At 35.9% G+C, this 24,165-nt stretch overlaps 1 protein-coding gene across 1 annotated transcript in view; it reads left to right on the top strand.

The window, feature by feature from the left end:
- The window catches only part of DNAAF9 (dynein axonemal assembly factor 9), a 75,618-nt gene that overhangs the window by 26,681 nt on the left and 24,772 nt on the right, over window positions 1–24,165 (top strand). Inside the window, exons 7-25 of the mRNA XM_059470138.1 lie at window positions 1,031–1,108; window positions 2,276–2,374; window positions 3,117–3,172; window positions 4,408–4,543; window positions 6,968–7,049; window positions 7,995–8,031; window positions 10,664–10,751; window positions 11,188–11,264; window positions 11,549–11,593; window positions 12,104–12,149; window positions 12,459–12,570; window positions 13,816–13,886; window positions 14,767–14,817; window positions 15,620–15,707; window positions 17,824–17,927; window positions 20,460–20,606; window positions 23,131–23,219; window positions 23,450–23,545; window positions 23,842–23,959. Of these exons, the coding sequence (XP_059326121.1) occupies window positions 1,031–1,108; window positions 2,276–2,374; window positions 3,117–3,172; window positions 4,408–4,543; window positions 6,968–7,049; window positions 7,995–8,031; window positions 10,664–10,751; window positions 11,188–11,264; window positions 11,549–11,593; window positions 12,104–12,149; window positions 12,459–12,570; window positions 13,816–13,886; window positions 14,767–14,817; window positions 15,620–15,707; window positions 17,824–17,927; window positions 20,460–20,606; window positions 23,131–23,219; window positions 23,450–23,545; window positions 23,842–23,959 (1,620 nt within the window). The remainder of the gene's footprint in view (window positions 1–1,030; window positions 1,109–2,275; window positions 2,375–3,116; window positions 3,173–4,407; window positions 4,544–6,967; window positions 7,050–7,994; window positions 8,032–10,663; window positions 10,752–11,187; window positions 11,265–11,548; window positions 11,594–12,103; window positions 12,150–12,458; window positions 12,571–13,815; window positions 13,887–14,766; window positions 14,818–15,619; window positions 15,708–17,823; window positions 17,928–20,459; window positions 20,607–23,130; window positions 23,220–23,449; window positions 23,546–23,841; window positions 23,960–24,165) is intronic.

Here is a 24,165-nt window from a genome sequence, read left to right as displayed (position 1 = left end):
GGGTGGGTGATGGGGAATAAATGCAGAATTATTCAGATACAAATGTCCCTTAAGAATATATTTTTAAATATTGTTCTCCATATGCATCTCTCACGTGCATAATCTGTAATTTAGAAAATTTCCTGTATTTATAGGAATGGAATGGAAGTGAGGTCTGGGAAATCATTATTGCATGAGTACCTGGAATAACTGTAAAGAAAACTGATTAATAAAATTCCAGCCAGTGCTGCATTTTTAACTGAGTGGGTGATTCTGCATTTTGCAAATGCAGGATCATTCAGATACAAGTGTCCGTTTAAGAATATAATTTTAAATATTTTTCTCCACATGCATCATCTGTAATTTAGAAAATTTCCTGTATTTATAGGAATGGAATGGAAGGGGAAATCATTATTGCATGAATACCTGGAAAAACTGTAAAGAAGACTGGTTAAAGAAAATTCCAGCCAATGTTGCTGGAACTAAGTGGGTGATGGGGAACTCTGTAAATGCAGAATTATTCAGACACCACTGTCCCTTAAGAATATATTTTTAAATATTATTCTCCACAAGCATCATCCTGCTACTTGGAAGAAAGTATTGCAAAGTTAAGCTGTCTTAGCCTAAATTTAGTATTGCAAAGTTAAACTGTCTTAGCCTAAATTTACATCAGCTTGGAGCAAGTTTTGGCTGATGTTCAGGATGACTAAACCTGGAATTGGCTGGTGGCTGTCTGAACTCAGAAAACTCATCTTGCCCTTTTGCCTGCACCAGCTCATGCAGTTCTTTGCTATTAAATTGAAAAATATTGTGAAATGATTTGTTTGGAGGATGCAGAGAAAGCTTTGTGCAGAGTTCAGACCCTCACTGGTCAGGTTTTTTGTAACAGAGTGGAAATGTTTGTGAAATCAGAGTGGAAATATCTGTGAAATCAGAGTTAAGGAGCACTGTTAGACAGGGCAGTGTTCCCCAATTCTGTCTCTTCTTAAACCCCAATCTGTGGCCTTCTTTGTGGTGCTTTTCACAGAAATGTGTTTAAAATCTCTTTCAGTTAATGGATGTCAGTGCTGATTTATGGAAAACCTACAGCAAAATGGATCCTGTGTCCCTGGAGGATTTGCTTTTTGAGGTAATGCAGGTGAAATATTTGCCTCAGCTGCTGCTTGGTGTAACCACAGTGTAAAAGTTTGGTTTTGTTTGGTTTTAATTAAATTTATGGGCTTAATTTGGCTCTGCCTGCTGTTGCTTGATTTATTCCTTAAATCTACCACAAACTCTGCAAAACACTAAAATAACTTGTCTTGCTTTCCTTGAATTTATTGTCTGAAAACCTTCTAAAAATTTTCCTTCATGTCATTAAACCATATACAAAATATATAAAGTTGCTGTGCTTTTATGTGTTAAGGGTTAAAAAAAATCCCCTTTAACACACAACCGTTCTTCCAGGAGAAAAAAAAAGCATTTTTCAAATGTTTTGTAGCTCCTTTAAGTGGGGAACAGTGACACTCAGTGGCTGCTCTGGTGCTTTGGGAAATACAAACAGAGGGAAGGGATTCTCACATTAGTGCCAGGCTCTGATCTCAATGCTAGAGGAGAAAGTATTGTATAAATATTAGTATTTGTAATTGTAATTTATATTTATAATTTATTTATATTAAAATTTAGATTTATTATAATTTATTATAATTACTATAATTATTAAAATTTATTTATATTATTCTTCATATTTATAATTTATTAAATTAGTATTTATGCTTTCATAGTATATATAATTTTGTAATTCTTGGTATATATTAATTTTTAATCTGTTTCTAGCTTGATAGCAATTTAATATTCACAAAATTCAGCAGTAATTATCCTTCATTAATAAAATATTGGTAGTTCACAGCGTTTTGGTTGCTCAATCAACTGCTGTAATGGAAATTAAAATATCATAGAATTTTTACAAGGCTTTCAGTTTAAGTAGTCACTCTCTGATATTTCACTTCCCCTCTCTGTGTGGAAGTGAGATTAATGTTTGAGACTTGTCCTACACTCTGAGCAGACCTATTTATTATAATTTGATATTTTCAACCTAAAAGTTGTTGCTAAATTGACTTAAATTTTCTGAAAACAATAAACGTAAATAATAACACACCCACATAAAGACACCCTAAAATCCAGCAGAATGTCCTTATCTTCTAAAATATATTTATTTTCTTGAGCTTATTGTTTCATTGGGCAGTCTGTATTCCAGTGAAATATTCCACCTTTGCCTTCATTTCTCTTGAAGTAATGTCAAGTATTTTCCTTGTAGGATCTGAAGATTTTTGAACACCAGTGGACCAGCTTTTTTGCTAATTTTGACACTGAAATTCCCTTCATTCTGGAACTCTCAGAATCTCAGGCTGGCGAGGTAAGTCTGCTTCAGCAGTCCTCCAGTATCCATGCAGAAAGAATAATTATTCAGCATGAATTTGTTTTTTTTTTTCCCTATCCCATCTCACTTTTCATGTTTGAGGGTTAAAACCACATAATTTGAATTTTTTAAAGTCACCACCCACCTGAAAAATCCATGGTATGATGGCTTAGGACTGCAGGGCTAATTCAGTCAAATGTTTGCTCACTGATAATTCAATTTCTACCTGCACAGGAGATATTTGTAGGTAGATTTAACTTGCTTTGGGTGGAATCTGGTTTGTGCAGGGCTTAACAAGTTGAATTTGTACATCTCAAACCTCAAAACTGAGGGGGTGACACAGAGCATGGGAGAAAACAGCACAGCATTTCTGGGGGTGGCTGTTGCTTTTTGTGGACACATTTTGTTGCTTTTTTGATACATTTTGAAGCCTTTTGATGCTTTTTTGAACATTTTGATGCTTTTCTGAAGCATTTTGTTGCTTCCTCTGGGATGGTAGAAGGTGTGGCAGAGGGTTGGAGCTAAATGGGCTTTAAGGTCCCTCTCAACCTAAATTATTTAATGATTTAATGAAATAAGAGATTTAGTGGTGTTTGTGTTTATTTGTGGAGGTTGGAAGCATTTTCTGAGGGTTCAGGAGTTTTCTCTGAGAAAGATAATTCAGGTTTAATTAGTGAGAGGATATTTCACACTTCTGTCCATGTACTTCTTAATAATTTTTGTTTTCAATTCTTCCCAGCCCTTCAGAAGTTATTTCAGCCATGGCATGATCTCAAGCCATATAACAGATAACAGGTTATTACTGTTATTATTATTATTATTATTATTATTACTACTACTACTACTACTACTACTATTATTATTACTATTATTATTATTCATTACTCCTCATTATTATTATATTAATATACTATATACTATATACTATATACTAATGATGATGATATATGATAATTATATATATTATATACTATGTATTATATGTTATATATGTTATATATGTTTTATATGTTATATATGTTATATATGTTATATATGTTATATATGTTATATGTTATATATTATATGTTATATATTATATGTTATATGTTATATATTATATATTATATGTTATATATATAATATTTATTATTATTACTCATTATTATCGCTAATTACAGTAGTGATCTGGTGTACTACTACCTCAATATTTTATTTCCATATCACCTCAGTAGATCACATCTCATACTGAAAAAAGCCTGTGCAAATTCCTTCATGTCCTGGAAGGATAAGCCGAATTTTCCCAGGGTTTAATGCTGAATTTTTACCTATACCATGAATTTCTGTGCATTATGATCAGTTATGATCCAAACTAGAAAAGTTTAGATGGGTCTTGGAACAACCTGGGATAGTGGAAGGTTGGAATGAGTGGATTTTTAATGTTCCTTCCAACTCAAACCATTCTGTGACTTTATGAGAGACTTTTAACCAAAAATTGTTCAGCTGAAGGTTCTGTTGCAAAATCCATGTTCTGCTGTTGTGAGCTAATCAAGGATTTTTAGCTAATTCAATCTCTCTGCACATTCTCCTCTATTTGGAGTAAACCAGTGGAGTTTAATGTCCTTTATTGCTGGCAGCATCCTCTGGTGTTTGCTTTGCATTAAAGACAAGAAAATCTTTGACCTCTCCAGCTGAGTCTTGGGCCCAAAGCCAGAACTAAACCCAAAATAGTTTTGTTTGTTTCCAACACAATCATTTCAGGGCTTTTCAAGATAGTAAATTTTAAACTAAGCAGCTTTTCAAGGCAGTTTAAGATAAAAGAATATTCTAAGAGCATTTGGGAACAACCATGAGATAAGTTCATTGTATTTGAAAGACATTTTATAAATGCAAGAAGATTTTTTCTTTTGAACTTGCTCCTTTCACTGTGAAGCTTTAGTAATTTTTAAAATTATTATAATGAGAAATTCAGCAGTTGAAAGCTTTGATTTCATTTGTTATTGTAAACTCCCTGCAAGTATTTTGGTGTTGATTCCCTGTGTCCTCCTCAGCCCGAGCAGGCAGCCCTTTGTCCTGTTTGGCAGCCACTCCACAAAGGAAAACTTGAACACTGGGAACTTTAATTTTCCTTCTGAAGGGCATCTGGTCCGAAACACTGGCCCTGGTGGAAGCACTGCCAAGCACATGGTAAGGCTTTGGAGAAGTTATCTGAGATTTTGAAGTATATTCTCTTTTTCTTTGTATATTTTTTGTGCTTGCTTTCATGAGTTAAATGCCTAATTCTTCTTAACATAAAGCACCTTAGCAATTCATCAGGTTAAGGAAAAAATGTGATTTTTCTTGCTCTTTCCAAGTGGAACCATATTGGATTCTTAATCAGGGATTGCTGAATGAGTTAAAATAATTTATACTCTGGAAAAAGACAAGTTTGCTGTAAGTGGGTGGGGGAAAGGGAAATGCTCTTTGTGTCCTGGCCACAAAGTGAAAACCTTCTGTGATACACTTAACTGTGACACACAGTTTCTATTTTAATCACATTTATTTAGCCATTTCTTTAAAAAGAAACAAATTTTCTGATAACACCTTTGTGACTAAACCTGAAATACCCCCACATATTCAAATTCCACTGTGTGCTTCAACAACTATTGACAAAACTCTGAAAAATCTTTCATAACGTTCCAGGACTGCTCAGATGAAGTTGCAAAGCTTAACTTATTTCCACTTCCAAGTAAAAGCTGGGATGTTAAACATGATTAATTAGTTTCCCTTTCTAAGTAAAAGCTGGGATGTTAAATGTTATTAACTTATTTCCACTTCCCAGTAAAAGCTGGGTTGTTAAAGATTATGAACTTGTTTCCACTTCCCAGTAAAAGTTGGGTTGTTAAACATGCTTTTACTTGTTTTGTTAAACTTTTGCTTTTACTTTTAAATTTCCCAGTGAAAGCTGGGTTGTTAAACATGGTTAACTTGTTTCCACTTCCCAGTGAAAGTTGAGTTGTTAAACGTGATTAACTTGTTTCCATTTCCCAGTAAAATTTGGGTTGTTAAAGATGATTAACTTGTTTCCCTTTCTAACTAAAAGCTAGGATGTTAAACGTGATTAACTTGTTTCTATTTCCAAGTAAAATATGAGATGTTAAAGATAGTTAACTTGTTTCCATGTCCAAGTAAAAGCTGGATTTTTAAAGATGATTAACTTGTTTCCATTTCCCAGTAAAATTTGAGTTGTTAAAGATGATTAACTTGTTTCCCTTCCTAACTAAAAGCTAGGATGTTAAACGTGATTAACTTGTTTCCATGTCCAAGTAAAAGCTGGATTTTTAAAGATGATTAACTTGTTTCAATTTCCCAGTAAAAGCTGGATTTTTAAAGATGATTAACTTGTTTCCATTTCCCAGTAAAATTTGAGTTGTTAAAGATGATTAACTTGTTTCCCTTCCTAACTAAAAGCTAGGATGTTAAACGTGATTAACTTGTTTCCATGTCCAAGTAAAAGCTGGATTTTTAAAGATGATTAACTTGTTTCAATTTCCCAGTAAAAGCTGGATTTTTAAAGATGATTAACTTGTTTCCATTTCCCAGTAAAATTTGGGTTGTTAAAGATGATTAACTTGTTTCCCTTTCTAACTAAAAGCTAGGATGTTAAACGTGATTAACTTGTTTCCATGTCCAAGTAAAAGCTGGATTTTTAAAGATGATTAACTTGTTTCAATTTCCCAGTAAAAGCTGGATTTTTAAAGATGATTAACTTGTTTCCATTTCCCAGTAAAAGCTGGGTGGTTAAACATGTGCTCAGGTCCATCACCCCAGGGATTTGGGATCCTCTGGCTGGGTGGCTCCAGAAGGCAACTTGGCAGCGAAGGAGGAGAGAGGTAGAGTGTGGAGAGAGCTCCCTGCTGCCTCCAGGGGCTCTGGGAGTGCTGTGAGCCCTGAGCAGGTGGATGTGAGAGCATGAGTGAGCCCATGAGTTGATGATTTGTCAGCATTTCATGTGCAGCTGCCTCAGGGATGGATGGACGTGGGGCACAAAACATGTGTGCAGAGCCTGAGAAAAGAGTGATTTTGCATCTTGGTGAAATCTCATCCTCCATTTGCTGCTCTTAACATTATTTCTGTGAAAACACTTTTGATTGTGTCTTTCCTTCCCTTGTTAACAATAAGATACCTTTGAAAATGCAAGTACTGTGTTATTGTGATGTACTTGCTCCATCTGTTGTCCTCAGATTCTGATGCTGTTCTTAAAAAGGTGGTTTATTTACAGGTACAGGTGATACTGTTTTAATAGGGTGTCATGAAAATAGTAAATAAGACCAGCCTAGTTATGGGAACCTGACCCACTTTCCTCTTCATGAAAAGAGCAGTTGGCATAGGAAATTGAAAACACAAGTCAGAGCTCATCTCCTTTCCAAAGTCTTTCAACCATTCAGGTCAAGTCAAAAGTGAAATAGACCTTTGAAAACGTAAGTTGCTTTTTCACAATCCAGTTCTGTGTTGTAAACTTCTGTAGTCTGTCAGTGCTTAGAAGACTTAAGGGGAACGTAGTTAATTGTTAATTATTGCACCAATTTGTTTTACTGATGCTTTTTGTATCTCATTAATACTGCCTGCTAGGTAGTGCAGTGTGTGTCTCCAAAGGGACCTCTGGCTTGTTCAAGGACCTATTTTTTTGGAGCCACTCACATTCCTTTCCTGGGTAAGTGCATGAAATACACCAAGGCAGTTATTACCTCTGATTCCATGAAAATTTGTAGCAATTAAAGGCTTTGCTTCCCTTCTAAGTGGTGGATTCTGTAGCCAGTGCATGAAATCATAGCAGATTTTGTGGGGAAAATCTGTCATATCTGAGTGTTGAACATAAAATCTGTCACATCTCAGTGTGCAGACTCTTTTTAAAGCATTAACCAAATATTTAAGTCCATGTTCCATATGGATTTATAAAAAAAAACAGTCTCCAAAATACATAATTCAGACTGGGAGTTGTCAAGTAACTGAGGATTTTTAGGATGAAGGAAATTCTTTCACTTCCATCTTTTATCCTCAGTGTAATGAGTTACAGTAGCTGTATTCCTAAATAAAAACAAGCCATGTAAAATTTTTAAAAACCATTTTCTTATGTATTTTAAATGGCTGGAAAAGTCCATGGATGAAGTTAGTTCTTAGGGCTTTCTTGAAAAAAAAATATATTTTATAAAATATGTGTGTAATATACCTTATACAATATACAATATGTAATATACAATATACAATATACAATATATAATATATAATATATAATAGATAACATATATAGCATATAACATATAATATATTATACAGTATATTATATTGTATAATGTATATGATATGATATGACATGATATATTATATATATTATATATTTAATTTATATTTTATATATAATATACAAATGATATATAACTATAACTAAAACTATAAATATAAAATAATAAATATATAGATAAATCAATATATATTCTGGGCTCAACTGAAGACAGGATGATTGGAGAATTGGAAGTACAACCTGTGTTTGCCTTAGTAGCATAAAATACTGGGTAAATTCCATGTAAGATGTGCAGCAGAAATGTTCTCAGAATGCTTAAACCAAACCTTTTGAACTATTATTTTTGTTTTAATACAGGAAATGACAATGAGATCCACAAGCAAGCTGAGCAAGTGTAAGCTGCCAAATTTTTTATTATTCCCTAACTCTTCTCTCTTTCTACCTCGTGGCAGTAGGTGAAACCTGCTTTTAGTGGCTGTTGGCATTTGCAGGGACATTTTTATTCAGAATAATGTGCATGGGACAGGGTTGCAAAGGCAAAATGCACGTGGGGAGTTTCAGTAGGTACATGGGGAGTTGTTAGGAAAGGAAATATTAATAAATTTTGCTCAAATTGTAGTAAAAAATTAATCTTGAATAACTTTTAAAGATACTTTATGTCAACCAAGGGGAGAAAGTCTCTCACACTGTAGCATCTTGCACACATAGAAGAAAAAGTAAATTTTTGACAAGTTTCATTAACAATGTGGAAGATTTCTGATGCTCAGTGAAAATGCCAACAGAGAACACTCAAACCTGTGGAGAAATTCACTATGTTAAGGTCAAATCAAACTAAATTTTTCCTAAAATTTGGGAAGCTGCATAGCTTTTGCACATTCTAATCATCTCAAAATCCCACTTTGTTTATCCATGTTGATGTCCACCTCCTGTGCATGTTGTAGATCCCTGTCCAGCTTGGAGAACACAATAGAAAATCTGCTTTGGTTCTGCTCTCTCTCTTGATAAATCAGATTTTTCCTTAGAGATTTTTGTCCTCCTTATTAGTTGGGATCATTTTAGGAGCCTGTTTTTGCTTCTGCAAAGCTGCATGACCTGGTAGCAAGATACTAAAATATTAAATATGTGTCAGTACTGTCACACTAAATACTGTTGATTCTTGTTAATTGTGAGACATAAAAATGGAATTACTGCACTGAGCAGCAGAATTTCCTTTTTTTAAGAGAAAACTGAACTCCAACAAGTGTTTTTCTTGCATCTACATACTGCTCTAACATATTTTGTCCTCCTTCAAAAATCCCTTTTACTAAATACATTTTAATCAAGTTGAGTGGAGAAGCTCTAAACAAAGCAGGGGTTGATAAAGGCAGTAATTTAAAAATAATAATTTTTTTCTTGGAAGCATCCCTGTATTGCTTCAAATAATCTAATTTCAACAACAGTAGTATAATTGACTTTTATATAATTGGCAAACCTGAACTCATGATTTTTAGCTTAGTTTGCAATTGTGTCCTGCTTCTTACATTGGTCAATATTTTATAAAATGAAATAAAAATAAAATGTATTTTATGAACACTATTCATTCCAAATTGGGCTGTATTGATTGCCTGGAGTGTATAAACCAACTTTGAAAATTGAATGATAAACTGGGACAAATTTTTTGGTTTTATTTTTATTTTAAGACAATGCTTCAAAAGCAACAAAAAAGAAATCTTGTGCTGATTTTTTTGGTTTTTTTTTTCACTGCTAGCTTTAAAATGTTAAAACGGGAAGAAGAATAAGACAAAAGACACCTCACTGAGGTGTTTTCTTGCAAATATATATGTGAATTTTAGGGAAAATAGGAATGGTTACAAAGTCTGGAAAAATCACAATATAAAGGAATTACATTGCTTTAATGCAGTGCAAATATGCTAAGTGCATATGAAAGCACAAGAAATTACAATCCAGAAACGTGAAAAAAGAGTGGAAAAGCTGAATTTTAAAGTCCCTTGCTAATGTTGGGGATGATCAAAGACAAACTTTGGTGCATTTTGAGGTTCCTCCATGTTTGGGATCTTCAGATGCTTTTTTTTCCATCCTTCAGGAATGCTTTGCATTTGGCTTAAATGCTGTATTCTCTTTGCTCCTCCTCTTCCCTCCCTCAATATTGGCAGTGGAGTCATGAGAAAATTTAAAATTTAGGGAGTAATTTTATTGATCTGCTCATTTTTATTATTGTAATTTAGCAGGAAAACAGAGGCTGATGTTCTTTGGTTGGGTTTTTCCCCAGTGGTTGTGGAGCTGTAAATGTCTCAACAGCTGAAAGTCACTCCTGGCTTCTCCTGACTTTGGTTTATTTCTGTACCATTTTCTCAGTCCCCTTTTAAGAAAGGAATTGGACTAAGCTGGGATGGAGATTTCATGGAATTGTGAAGTGATTTGGGTTGGAAAAGATCTTTAAAGATCATCTCATTCCAATATATTCCAAATTCTGCCAGGAGAGGGAGGGACAGCAGAGACACCTTCCACTATCCCAAGTGGCTCCAAGCCCTTGGACACTTCCAGGTGGCCTTGGACACTTCCAGGGGTGCAGGGACAGCCAGAGCTTCTCTGGGAATTCCATCCCAGGGCTTCCAAACCCTCACAGGGAACAATTCCCTCCCAGGGTCCATCCATCCCTCCCCCTGTCCATGTGAAGCCATTCCCTCTGTCACTCCAGACCCTGCCTTTAGGATGTGATTCTTAAACCCAACTGCAGCAAAAGCAACAATAAATCAGATTTTTTATTCCTGACTAACAAAAGCACCAGACACATTTATATCAAGAGTTATTTCCCTAAAATATCCTGTAATTTGAGCAATTTCCTTGCTCTAATTTAATTTTCTTAAACAGTAAGCTTAACTATAAAACTACTTCACTTATTTCAACAAAGATCCCTTCCTTATTATTAAGGGAGTTGTGCAATGAGAGGAAAAAATGCTCCTTTAAAGAGAGGAGGAAGAAAACTCTGCCTGTCCAGTAAATGTTGTGTTTGTATTTCTCTTCAGTACGCTGTTGTCGCAAATATATTCTGCTGTTGTAGAGGCTGTGCTTGCTGGCATTGAGTGCTATGCTAAAACTTCCACTGAATCCAAGGTAAATCAAGTTGGTAAATGAAATTTAATTGTTCTCTCTCTGTAATTGTTGATTTGGATTGCTTGCAGTATGAGATTTACGTGCAAACCAAAAAGAAAACAAAAGTAAATTCTGTGTTTCGCTCGATGGAATAACACAAGGTTCATACCCTGCCCTCCAAGCAGACTCTGAATTCTGTTTTTTAAACAAAATAAAATAAAAGAGAGATTTCAGAGTGTGTCTAATTTTACCCATCTCCAGTTGGTTTTCCATCTTCTCATGAATTTTCCTGACCTCATCGTAAGGAAAATGAGATCTGTGAAAAATCAGATTTTAGCCTGGTGCATCAGTGTGTTACTGTTTAGTGTCTCCTGTTGGTCTTAGGGTGCTCCTGGAGCTGCTGGGATTTGGAAGGGGATGGGAAAAGGATATTTTAATTTTTATTTCCTTTTTTCAGGCAAAGGAGGTGGCAGAGCAGGTGCTGCTGTCTGTGTTAGACACCCTTGGCTTAGCACAGCTGAAATCTGCTTTACGGTGTGTATTTCCAGAGTTACTCATTGGGCTTCTTTGGGGGAAAAATATCAATTATAAACTGAAAAAATATCAATTATAAACTGAAAAATATTAATTTTAAACTGAGCTTGCCTGACTGCCAGATTTCAAGACTTCATAATGCATTCATCTTTTAAAAATCATTATAATTATCCCATTTTCCAATTTTCTTAATCACTTCTTTTGCTTTAAGTCTATTCCTGCTTATTTTTTTCCATTTAAAAATATAAACCACACATTTCACCTCTACATTTTCTATTCTACAGCTCCAAAATTGCTTTTCAAATCCAGGCTGTGAACAACCATGGCAGGTTTGTATCACTGTCTTACAACTTCTTGTTATTAATTACATACTACTACTACTACTACTACTACTAATCATCTTGTTATTAATTACAGTAATTTACATACACTAATAAATAAATTTTTCTCCTCTTGGAACTCCTGCAAAACCCCTTGTATTTGATAATTTCACACAAGAAGTGCTAAATGCTTTTGTGTATGAGGTAGTTCAGTGATTTCATATCTGTAATTCTGTGGAATTAAAAAAAAACATTAAAAGGAATAAAAAGCAGTTGGGCAGACTGATTTTTATTAACTGTTAATGAGTAGAAGCAGCATGAGCTCATTAAGTTTCCTTTGAAATCTGCTTTTAACTTAGTTGATATCACAAACTTGTGCTTATTTAATCCCCACACTAATTAACTGAAATGACCTGCACAAATAAGTGTTTATTTTAAAATAAAACAGATTTTTGGTTGCTTTGGAGTCACAGAAAGATGATCTAACTTTTAAATATTTAATTATCATTGTTGTTCTAGAATTACTCCATTAGATAATGAGGACAGCCTGAGTTTGATCAAAACGGTAAGAAATAATAATTTTTATTTATTTAATTAGAAAGTAGAGCTCAAATGTCTGTTTTTCTGGGGCATAGTGAGATTTTTATGTGAATACAAATGTAAGAGGAGACATGAGTGAGATTTCAGATGCTGGACTAGGTTTAACATGAAATCAGAATTCAGAATAAAACATTAACACAGATGTATGATCTCAGGCTTTAACCACAATATAGAAATACTGGTTTAGGATGTTTGAAAAATACAAATTTTGTTTTTTCAATTGAAATATTCCAAGTTCTTCTTTCTCTTCCCTCCAACTGCTGGATGGCTGCAGGCATCCATGATGGTGTTTGACATTCCAGACCTGCTCACAGGAAGAGGATGCTTGGGATCTGTTGTGTTTTCAGAGTCCTTCCTGACATCACAAATACAGGTCAAAGAGAAAGGTGAGTGGTTTAAATTCTAAAATTCCACACCACTCTTGTCCTTCTGTGATGGGAAATCCAAAGGAATTCCAGTGGCTGTTTTTGCTCTTACCCTGGTGGGTTTGGAACACTGATAGCAAAGGAAGAACCAAGGGAAGATCAGAATAAATCAGGATTTCTTTGGAACTCTGGAGCAGCCATGGAAGGATCAGAATAAATCAGGAATTCTTTGGAGCTTTGTGTATATCAGAGCACAAGAGTACTGGGAGTTACTGTTCTGTGAAAACTTCATTTAAACACTCAGAAATCCTTAAAATAATAAGATTTTAATATTTACTATAGAAATTTCCAGTCTTAACAGTAACATAACTGGGCATTCTGAAGTGTGGGGGTGGTATTTAGTGGCTATGGTGATATTAGGTCAGAGGTTGAAAAGTTTTAAATTCAACACCACTCTTGTCCTTCTGTTGGCTTTGCTGTAATGGGAGAGCCAAAGAAATTCCAGTGGGTGTTTTTGCTGTTACCCTGATGGGTTTGAAACACTAAGAACAAAGGAAGAAGCTGTGGAAAGATCAGAATAAATCAGGAATTCTTTGGAACTCTGGAGCACCTCTGTGTGTGTCAGAGCACAAGAGTACTTGGAGTTACTCTGCTGTGAAAACTCCATTTAAACACTCAGAAATCCTTAAAATTATAAGATTTTCATATTTACTATAGAAATTTCCAGTCTTAACAGTAGCATATATTATACTCTGAAGTATGTGGGGAGTGTAAATTTAGTGGCCATGGTGATATTAGGTCAGAGGTTGAAAATTCTAAAATTCAACACCACTCTTGTCCTTCTGTTGGCTTTGCTGTGATGGGAAGACCAAGGGAATTCCAGTGGGTGTTTTTGCTGTTACCCTGGTGGGTTTGGAACACTGAGAGCAAAGGAAGAACCAAGGAAAGATCAGAATAAATCAGGATTTCTTTGGAACTCTGGAGGAGCTCTGTGTATGTCAGAGCACAAGAGCACTGGGAGTTACTCTGCTGTGAAAGCTTCATTTAAACACTCAGAAATCCTTGAAATAATAAGATTTTCATATTTACTGAAGGAATTTCAAGTCTTAACACTACCATACTGGGCATTCTGAAGTATGTGGGTGGTACAAATTTAGTGGCCATGGTGATATTAGGACAGAGGTTGATTTTGGTGATCTTGGAGGTGTTTTCCAACCTTAATAATTCCCTGATTTCACTGCTTTGTTTCCCGTGGCTCCCCTGCAGATGGCAGCATCCATCCAGACTCCAGGCACGTTATCCTGACTGCAGCTATCCCAAGATTTGCTTCTTGGCTGGTGAGTGAGAGCACAGAGCCTCAGCTCAGCTCATCCTCAGGGCAAAACTTGCTCTGGGAGTGGGCTTGGCTGAGGGAAAATCTGGAACCTGAGCACTGAAACACAATGTTGTAATATTAACATGCCCTGGTTTTTTAGATTTGGATGATAAGTGAAAAATTAAGCTGGTGGTTCCATGCATAGCAGGAGTTTTAAACTATTATTATTATTGAAAATATTAAATCATTAAATAATAATAATAATAATAATAATAATAATAATTATTATTATTATTATTATTATTACTACTACTACTACTACTACTACTACTACTATTGGAAATGTCATTATTATTATTACTGAGAATTTCATTTATTATTATCATTATCGTTAATTTCATTTTCATCTCATCAGGTTTTTATCTTTTTAAAGGTCTGGTTGTTTTTGAAGTGCACAGTGGGACTTTTGAAAATTCTGTTTATTGTGGGTAATTTTAGATCAGCCCAAAAGAAAGCAAAGTTTGATTCAAGACCTTTGATGTTCTACACTGTGTAAGAGATAGAATTCCAAAGAATATAACAAAACTGGGCATTGCCCTTGGCAATGCATGCTTGAACAGTAACAAAAAATAAAGCTGCTTGCTTTCTATCTATATAATATTTTAATCTATAAAACAATTTAATGGGGACAATGTGGTGCAGGAAATTATTTTGGTCCCATGGTAACACATGAGTTTTAAGAGCACAAAATTGTTTTTAAAACACTTTGGGCTCAGGGCTTCTTCTGTCTGTGGTACCTGAGGTTCCTGTGGCCTCAAAACTTCTTTAATGCTTTTTATTTAATGTTAGATTGCTTTATTTATATAAATCACAATTAAAATGGATGCTCTTTCTGGCTGCAGGTTGAAGACAGTGATGTGAAGCTGTCTGAAAAGGCACAGCAAGTATTAAAGGTAAAATTAGATATTTTTTGTTGAACTAAAGAATTTACACTTTGATGAACCAGGATTTGAAAAACTTGAGCTACTACCAGACTCTCTTTTTATTCTGTGTGTTACTTCTCTTCTACAAGACTTGCCTGTTCTGCTCTGTCTTTTTCAAAATTGCACATACAAAATAATATATTGTGTGTAAAAGTTGGAGGCTTTCTTTATTTCAAAGAATCATAAAACCCAAGAGCAAAAAGAGTCCTAATAAAACTATGATTTCATGGAAGTCTCACTAAACATTACTCATGGAGCTCATGTGTCTCCAAAAACCCCTAAAACTTGATGCAACTTTCTTTTAACTTAATTAGCATGCTAATGTCTAAAGGAAAACACTCTAAGCACTAGGAAAAAAAAAAAAGAGTTTGGAATCTGGAAACATCTTAAATCACATGAGTTTCACATTTGTGGTGCAATTTGTGGCTCCCAGGAATGTTCATTATAAATAGATTTAATTTCATGTAATATACTTTTAGCTCAGTAGATGGACAAAGTAAAAACAAAAAGCTCAGCCTTGTGGTTGTGACAATAACTTGTAACTTCATTGCTGCTGGCAAAACCAAAATGGGGGGAAGGCTTTTAAAAATTACCCTCTTGCCTTGCTCTCTTTCCCTGGTCCATGCAGGATAAAAATCTTTAAAAGTTCTTGACTGATACTGTTTGAAAATCAGATATTTTCTCTTGGAGCAAAAGCAGGAGAAAATATTCCTGCTTGGGTTGGTCCTTGATCCAGTCTGTGATGTTGCTGTTTGATTTTTTTCCTGTTTAGGAGGACAAATCTTTCCTTGGCACTTTACTCACTGGAGGTGATGGAGTTTATATCTGTTCCAGCAATCCACAGGCCATGCCTGCAGAAGGTGAGGTGAAGTTTGTTTTATTTATCTTTTTTTTTGCTTGTTTTTTCTTGTTTTTAAACAGGAGAGAGGTTCTGGGATTCACACTCTGGTGAGCCAAACTGTGCCATCATCTTAAACTTCCAATTTGTCTTTCCATATCTCTTGTTTTTAATTCTATTTTTTTGTTCCCAACTTCTGCCTGGAAGTCCTGGAAGGAGAATTCCTGCAGAGCTTTGGGCTTTGCAGACCTTTGCTGGGAGGAGGCTTTTCCCCACAGCTCACCTCCAAAAATGCCCAAACTGGCTCCTCCTGTCCTTGCCAGATGTGCTGCCAGATGTTTTCTGCCTTTTCTGTATCTTTAAACATGAGACTGGAAGGACTGGCCATTGCAGAAGGGCTTTGGGTTCCCACCTCAGGAGGAGAAGGCAAATATTCCTCCCAAAGCCTCCTCCAGGAGCTGATGTGTTCCAGGTTTCTGCCACTGCCATTTTCTCTCAGGAATTCAGAATTTGTCAGCTCTGGTGCTCACTGTGGCACAAAAAAATGCCTGAATTTGGTCCTTCAAATCCAATCCAGTTACAGCTTTTTGACACAACATCCCTGACAGCAATCTTGGATTATTCCTCTTTTTTTGGTGCCTTTTCCTTCAAGAACTTAAACAACATGAATATCCCAGGAATAAGACTGAAAACAATTTGATAGGACTGTTTAGATTTCCCTCTCTCCTTGTGCCTTGAATTAATATATTCTTTTTAAGGCACAATACTTTAATTTTCTATATATTCTATAGTATATAATTCTATTCTAGGGTATATTTCTGTATATTTTCTATAGATATTTTCTACAGAGGAGGTGCTGCTGTCACAGTGCTGATGAGCAGCAGGAGGTGCTGAATATCTGACATTAAGTGCTTGCTGCTGACAGTATTTAGAGGAGAACCTTCAGCTTTATTGTCTTTGCCCTGGAGTGTGGAGGATAAATAATGATGTGCAAGGCAATTAAACAGCAACCCTCACATAAGAGCAGCTGCTTTGGCTCTAATTGATCAGATTTCAAAGGGAAGAGGTTAATGCAGAGTGGGATGTTCTGCTGTTTTGCAGTGCAGTGCTGTGGGCACTTGTTCACTCAGTAAATAACTGGAGAGCTCTGGATTTTATTTTATTTATTTTTTCTTTGTTAAAACTGGCTCTGTGTGCCTCCAAAGGAGCAATATTTTCCTTTTTAAAATTTTTATTTTTAAGGTTTATTTTTTTGAGATTTGTGAAGTTCAGTGTTTTACCAACTCTTGAGCTGCAGAGTTACAAATAGATGCTCTAAAGACCATTAGGAAACACTGCAAGGAACATGAAATTTTTTTAGGTTTCATATGACAGTGAAGCTGATTTTGTTCCCCAATTTGTTGTGCTCAAATTTGGGCTCTGCTGAGTTGCAGCCCTGTAGTCTGGCACTATGAGGTGCAAAAGGTGCATAAAATTCATGGAATAGTTTAGGCTGGAAAGAATGTTAAAGAACATTTAGATCCAACCCCTCTTGCCATGGGCAGGGACACCCCCTACTAACCCAGTTTGCTCCAAAAAAGTTAATTATTAAGTAAATTTTCATTTAAAAGGCTAATTTTAAAGTATTTCTTTTAAGTTGAAATTAAACTTAATGTTAAATATTCCATTTAAACATTTTTACACTTCAGTTTGTTACATTATTTAAATTTTCAATTGTTTTGGATGTAATCTTTACTTGAGTTCATGTATTGTCAATTTTGTAGTTCTGGAAGTTTGAAATTTGGCAGGATGGAATTTTTTTGCTTTTAATTAAAAAAAAGTGCCTCAGAATATTTATGATAAGTGGTTCTGTGGTGTCAGATGAACTCGGATTGTAGTCATGATTCCTGTCCTTGGTGATGAGATCCAGTAAAGACTGAATGGTTATAAATATTATCCCAAATTAAAAAAAATAATTTTATTTAATAAAAATAAAATAAATATCTGTAAACATTATCCCAAATCTAATTTTCTGCTTGTTAAATACAACAAAATGCTGCAGGAACATAGATTTCTATCTCAGGAAGACAAGACATTCATCATGAGAAGCTGAAAAGTTGATTTATGCCTCATACAATTATTTTTCCTTCAAATTCTAGGCAAACTGTATTTCTTTTCTGATGGAATTCTGTTCTGTGATCCCCACCATGGCAGCATTTCCGTTCCCAAGAGCCACATGAGTTCCATTTCTCTCTATGATGGGGTGAGTATTTTGTCTTTTCTTTCTGTCATGAAGTTTCCATCAATTTTTAACAATGATTCTGTTGGGTGCAAAGTTTAGATTTAAGTTTTAATTATCTGTACAACTGTAATAACTGATGCAAATCACTGCAGTTTTGGTGCTGATTAAATGAAATTAGTGAATAAGGAGGAGAGAATTTTGTATTGGAGTTAGCATTGTGCTGTGAACAGTGTGAAAACTGCTTTTTGTTAAAAGAAAAATTACAGAACATGACATTCATCAAACATCTCACAGGGTGAAGGGATGGATAGAGAAGAGTTCAAGGTGTGGTGAGTCATGGAGGGTGAAATTCTGCCTTTTATTAGAAATATATTTGAACCTGTCACTTGGCCAGCAGAGCAATGTTCAGGCTCAGTGGGAATTGAGGGGTTAATGATGGCAACTCAGCTCTGTCCACCTCAAGGCAGAAACACTGTGTTAACCATCACTTCTTCAGGGTGGAAAAGAGATTATTTGTGTTGGTTACTGTTTCCTAAACACTGGGGAAAAAAAAATCAAGTTTCCTTTAGTTTCCCTTTTGTTCAGGTACAGTATTCCCCATTTATTCAGTGACCTCCCTCAGCATTGTGCTGGGTGATTTCATCCCACAATACAGGAAACCAGTAAAATACAATAAAAATGGGATTCAATTGAGATGAAAACACAGCAGCTCAGAGAGTCTTACCTTAGCTGCCTTTTCTTGGACATCAGATTCATTGCCCCTCGTTTCAGAAGCTATTTTAACACTGACCTTCCTGGAATTGTTTGACTCAAGACACTCACTTTCATAAAAGTTGCTATTTCTGGGACCTGGCCATCATTCTTGAAATGATGCCAGATTTTTGTGTGAAGCTAAGCCTTGACAGGGAGTGTATTATTGTTCTACTGACTTGGCAGAATGTGAGGGTGGAGGGTTTGGAAACTGTTAAGAAGTGACAGGAGGAGCAGGGAAATCATTGGTTGCTCTTTCCAAAAGTTCCTGCAGCAATATGGATGGAGAAGAAAAAGGAGAATTTAATGTTCTGATGAAAATAAAAGATAACAAACTTTGAAGTGATGCAAAATGCAGCTTTTTTAGCAGCTTTAGCATGATGCCTGTGAGATATTCTTCTTTTTAACTTGAAAATACCTGGAATTCTGCTCCTGTGCTCTGAGGAACTGGGCACTGAGCTGCCCCTGAACTCCTGAAATCCCTGGCACTCTTTCAGGGCAGGGGAGATTCTGGCCATTCATCAAGGGAAAAAATATTACCAAGCAATATTTAGATTTCACAATGACATGAACATCTTGTAAAACTTGGAGCTGGCTCCTTTCAACCTCGTGTCTGTGGAGATTATTGCTGCAGCTGCTTTTCAGCTTTTTTCAATTTGTGGAGCCCAAAATGTTTTCCAGGAGCAGATTTTGTTGGACACCTCTCGTGCTGACAGCAGCGTGGATGAGCTGGCCTTCTTCCACTTCTCAGGAAATCTCTAAACCATCCTGAAGAATCCAGGATCTGTGGATTCTGTTCCAAAAGCCATTTTTTCTTAAAAGAAATTGTTCTCTTTGAGGAGAATATTTTTGTATGTTCTTCAGTGACCTCGGTGACTTTGAGAGGATTATTTTTATGATTAATCCTTCAGTCAGCAAAGCAGAGAGATTCTGTTTGCAAATGTCTCTGAGTTGATACCAATTCTTATGTAACAGCTCCCCAACTTGAGCTTTTTCTTCTCAACAATGAGTACAGTGAGTTCTTTGCCCATTTCTATTGAAAGTGAAGGGGATGCCACTAAAATTCTGATTTGAGCCCTACATAATTGAATTCCCATTTCCCAGAAATGCTTCATGCTTCTGAATTGTTCTGATTTTCTAAAACTTTGATGTGAAAAGGGTTATAAGTGAAAAGGGCTTGAATATAAAACACTTCAGCATCCTGCAGATTTGTATATAAAATCCTGTCCTGGATTCCACAGTCATGGAATGGTTTGGGTTGGAAGGGACCTTAAAAAACATCTTGTTCCACCCCCTGCCTTGGAACTCCTTCCACTTTTCCAGGTTGCTCCAAGCCCCATCCAGCCTGGCCTTGAGCATTCCCACCACTCTGGGGAAAAAAACCCAAAACAAACTAAAAAAATAACCCCAAAAAAGTCAGTATTTTCTCAGAAAAAAATTGAACCTGACTTCAGTTCTTCTGAGGGAAACACAACCTGATGGCTTCAGCCTCCCTTGTCACCTTTTTAGGTGGCATTGAATTAATTTTTTCATCTGCTGTCTGTGTTGGAGATGTGAGTTTAGACAAAGAGTTGTTGTTTGAAGCAGAGGAAGGGTCTAGATTTTGGTGTGGACAAGAGAAGATATTAAAATTTAATCTTTGTTTTCAGGACAAAAGTTTAGTGCTTCACTCAAACTCAGATCCTTTGTTTTGAGCTTGTGATATCTCCAGTACCTGCAGATATTTGTGCTCCACCCCTCCTGCTCCATCTCATGCAAGTAGAAAATATTAATTTTAATTTGTCCTGTTTCTTTCTTTTCCAGGATTCCAACAGCATTGTTGCTGCTCTCTTTATAGACTTCAAAAGTTCCCTACTTCCTCATCTCCCCATTGAATTCCACACCCAGAACAACTTTCTGATGATTGCACTTTTCCCCAAAAGAAAGATTTATAAAGCTTTTTATTCCCAGGTAAAGGGAAAAAAGTTTTGTTGGGGTGGGGGAGAAACCACATAATTGCTCTGTGTCTGTTTAAGATGTGTGAGAAAAACTCAAATTTCTGTAAGAATTTCCAGTGCTGGTGCTGCTCGTTGTGTTTAATGCTCCCATGTGCTTTCACTTTGCCTTCTGGAGGCAGCCAGGGCTCTAAAATCTCCTTTTTTGAGCTGCATTTCTGGTGTCTAATTTGCTGCAGGGATTGTATGGAGTGGCAGAGGTTCCATTGTGTGTTTTTGTGGTCAGACACATTTGGATCTTGATCCTTGGGGAAGTGGAGTTAAAGTTTTTCAGTCTCCCATACGGCATTGTATTATTCCCTAAGTAGATTGGCTTCTTGCATTGTGCTGCAGAGGCTTTTAATAAACCCAACTTTATAACAATAGTGCTTTTGAGGAAATGAGCCTGGAGATTTTAGGGCTTCACAAGGATTTTTAGGATGTGCTCATCACACTGGCTTGGAAAAGACCACCTAGCTCAGTGAATAGTCCCCACTGGTCATATTAATGGTCCCATAAAATGTCTCCTCCTTTTATCTTAAGTGTTTAAATTCCTCCCACTGTTCCACTCTGAATGGTTGGCAATCTGTTGTTTGTTTGTATTTGAATTTTCAGCCTATTTTATTAATTCTACTTCTATATCTGTTTTATTTTTCTTTTCTCTACCAGAACACATCCTTGAGATACTCACAAATCTCAGACTATTCTTTCTGCTTTATTTGGCCTAAAAAAACAAAACCAGATTCTTTTCAATCTATGCCTATAAAATGTTCTTTTTTTCTTCTGATAGTTGTAATGCTTTTCTTTTGATCTGCTTTTTGACTGTAGATATCCAAACTGTTTGTAGTATTTGAGATGAGAGTGTTTGTTTCCTCTATTGCTTTTTCTCAGGGCTATTTATTCCTGTCCTCCTTTGAGTTAATTTTTTTGCTGAAAGTTTTTCATTTGGCGCCACACCAGTTGCTTTGCTCAAGCAGATAAAACAAATCTTTTGTCTTCAGGGTGTTCTCTCATGAACAAAACTCTCCATCAAATTGACTCTACCTGATTGTGTAAACCATGGAAATATATTAAAGTATTTTGTCAGTATTTACCTTCAGGTGTTTATTGATTTCCTCCAAAATTCTTTCTGAAAGTCTCTGTGCCTCACAGGTTACAAAGATTCACTAAAATTTAGATGCTGCTTCTACTCTTCTCAATTATCTGGCTTGATATCTCACTCACTGGAGCTGTACTTTGATTATTCCAAACCTCCTGGAATTAGGGAATTGCAACTGCCCTGTTACCCAAATCTGGGTTTGTTACAAACTGAGATGAAATCTGCTGTGCAGGATGAGGTGATGCCTTTGCTATCCTCACTCTAAAGGGAGCAGGAGGAAAATTTGTTTAGACTTTGGGCTGTGTTGATTTCTCACATTTTTTTCTTTGATGCCAAAACAGCTCTTTTTTAAACTTTCTTTAAGTTATACAAAAGGCTCTGATATATTTCTTCTGGGCCTGATATATTTCTATATTTCTAACAATTGCTAGCCTGACCTATGTTTTCACTTTATCCCCAACCCTTTGACTCTTACAGAGCACAATTTTCCCTTCACCATTCCTTTTTTCCATCTCTCCCAGGCATTTTTCAGTCCCTTCTGTGAGTTTTGAAGTGGTTTTTTCTTTAGTTATGTGGATCCTTCTGCATGAGCAATATTGCCTTTGTTAATATCAAAAGTATATTTTATTTTGATGGTTTTTATCTCCTACCCTTGTGTTTGGGATGCTGAGTTTTTAATGGAAAGCAGTCGTGTCCCCCCCAGTTGTTTGTCTTGCAGACAGTTATTGTGAAAAATGACAATGGCTGTTGCCTTCACCTATGAAAAGAAGGGAAATTCCAAACACTGACAGGACTTTGTGATTCATCTGAATCTGATTTCTAGGTTCCCAGTGCCATTCAGATTAATGTGTCTTGGCTGGAGCAATTGGATGGGAGCCAGAACATTCCCTGGAGAAACGAAGGGTTTCCTTTTCTTTTGGGAGGGAACAGAGTTTTTCTTCAATTTTGAGTAATGATTGCTGCAATCTCACCTCATGAAAATTACAGCAGTGCTTCAAAGAGACTTGAATTAATTCAGTTCCTTCTGTAGAGCACTTGGGCCATAAACATCTACATTTCTATCAGGGAAAACCAGGCCATATCAGTAAATTCCTAAAGCTCTTCCAGTCTAACCAAAGAAAAGGTTGCAAAATCTGATCAGTGGATTTGAATTTTAAAATTGGAAGGGACCTCAAGGCACATTTCATTCCATTCTCCCAGGTTTCTCCAAGCCCCATCCAACACTTGGACACTTCCAGGGATGTGTCCACAGCTTCTCTTGCAGCAAAACTTTTATTGTGCAATATTTAATGACTTGTGAAAATGTGTCTGTATTTTTAGGTGAGCAAAACCAATTCCTAAACAAATTCACAGCAAATTTGGGAAAATAATGACACTCATGCATAAATCTGCTTTATTCCAGGTTTTCTCTTCATGGCATAACCAGACAAGCTCAGGATTATCTTTAAGGGTTGTCCCAGAAGAATTCCTGTCTGAGGAACAAAAGAGGCTGTAAGTTCCTGCCAGTGCAGTGCAGTTACACAGAAGCTACAATCAGAAAAATGCTGTTATTTATTGGTTTTGATAATAATAATTAAATTCTGACAATAATTTAAAAAATGGTGCATTCTTAGTGCAACACTCAATTTTTTTTGGTACCATTTAATATGTACCCATGTGATTTAAAGAAGAGAAATTTTTAGGTTTCTCCTTTAACTAATTAATTAATTTTCTTCTTTTAGGCATTCCAGTGTGCAGAAGCTCTTCAATGCCTCTTTTGCTTCAGGGGAAAGATGCAGGGAGCTGAAACTGTCTGCTGCCATTCCAGGATTGGAGAGGTGAGAAATTACTTTGGTGTCCAAGGGATTCATTCTGTCAGAAATGAGACAAAACTGTTTTGGTAGATGTGATAGCCATCTAAAAATATTTCTTAAATAATTCTCTCTTTACACTAGGATGTTTTTATTCTGAGATAAATTATTTCCTCTCTCGCTTGACCTTTTCATAGTCTTGTTTTAGTAATTTCCCAGCTATTTATGTGGATGAAATCTTTTTTTAGTAATTTCCCAGCTATTTATATGGATGAAATCTTTTGCTGTCAATTGTAAAGAAATAAACCTTTTAATTTTGAAAGGTTTGTGCAGCACTTCACAGTCAGCAGTGCCAGCACCAAGCCAGTGATGAGGGCACATCTTCCTGTCCTTCTCCAAGAGTCAGAAACCATTTCTGACAGCAAAGCAGAAGGTGATAAGGTAAGGAAACAACTCCAAAATAGTTCCTAACCCTCATATAGAATATTTGGAATATTCTGTCAGTAGTTCTGTTGTAGTGTGATAAAACACTAATCCTGTTCAGCCATGCTCTGCCTCCTCCTCCACTACCACCAGGTTTTTGTCCTTTTTTTTCCCAGGTTATATACTTAATTCTTTTCCATTTAACCAATCTTTTGGAAGTGCAA

Source organism: Ammospiza nelsoni, chromosome 4 (assembly GCF_027579445.1).
Source record: "Ammospiza nelsoni isolate bAmmNel1 chromosome 4, bAmmNel1.pri, whole genome shotgun sequence".
Taxonomy (NCBI): Eukaryota; Metazoa; Chordata; class Aves; order Passeriformes; family Passerellidae; genus Ammospiza; species Ammospiza nelsoni.
This window is presented reverse-complemented; position numbering and strand designations above follow the sequence as displayed.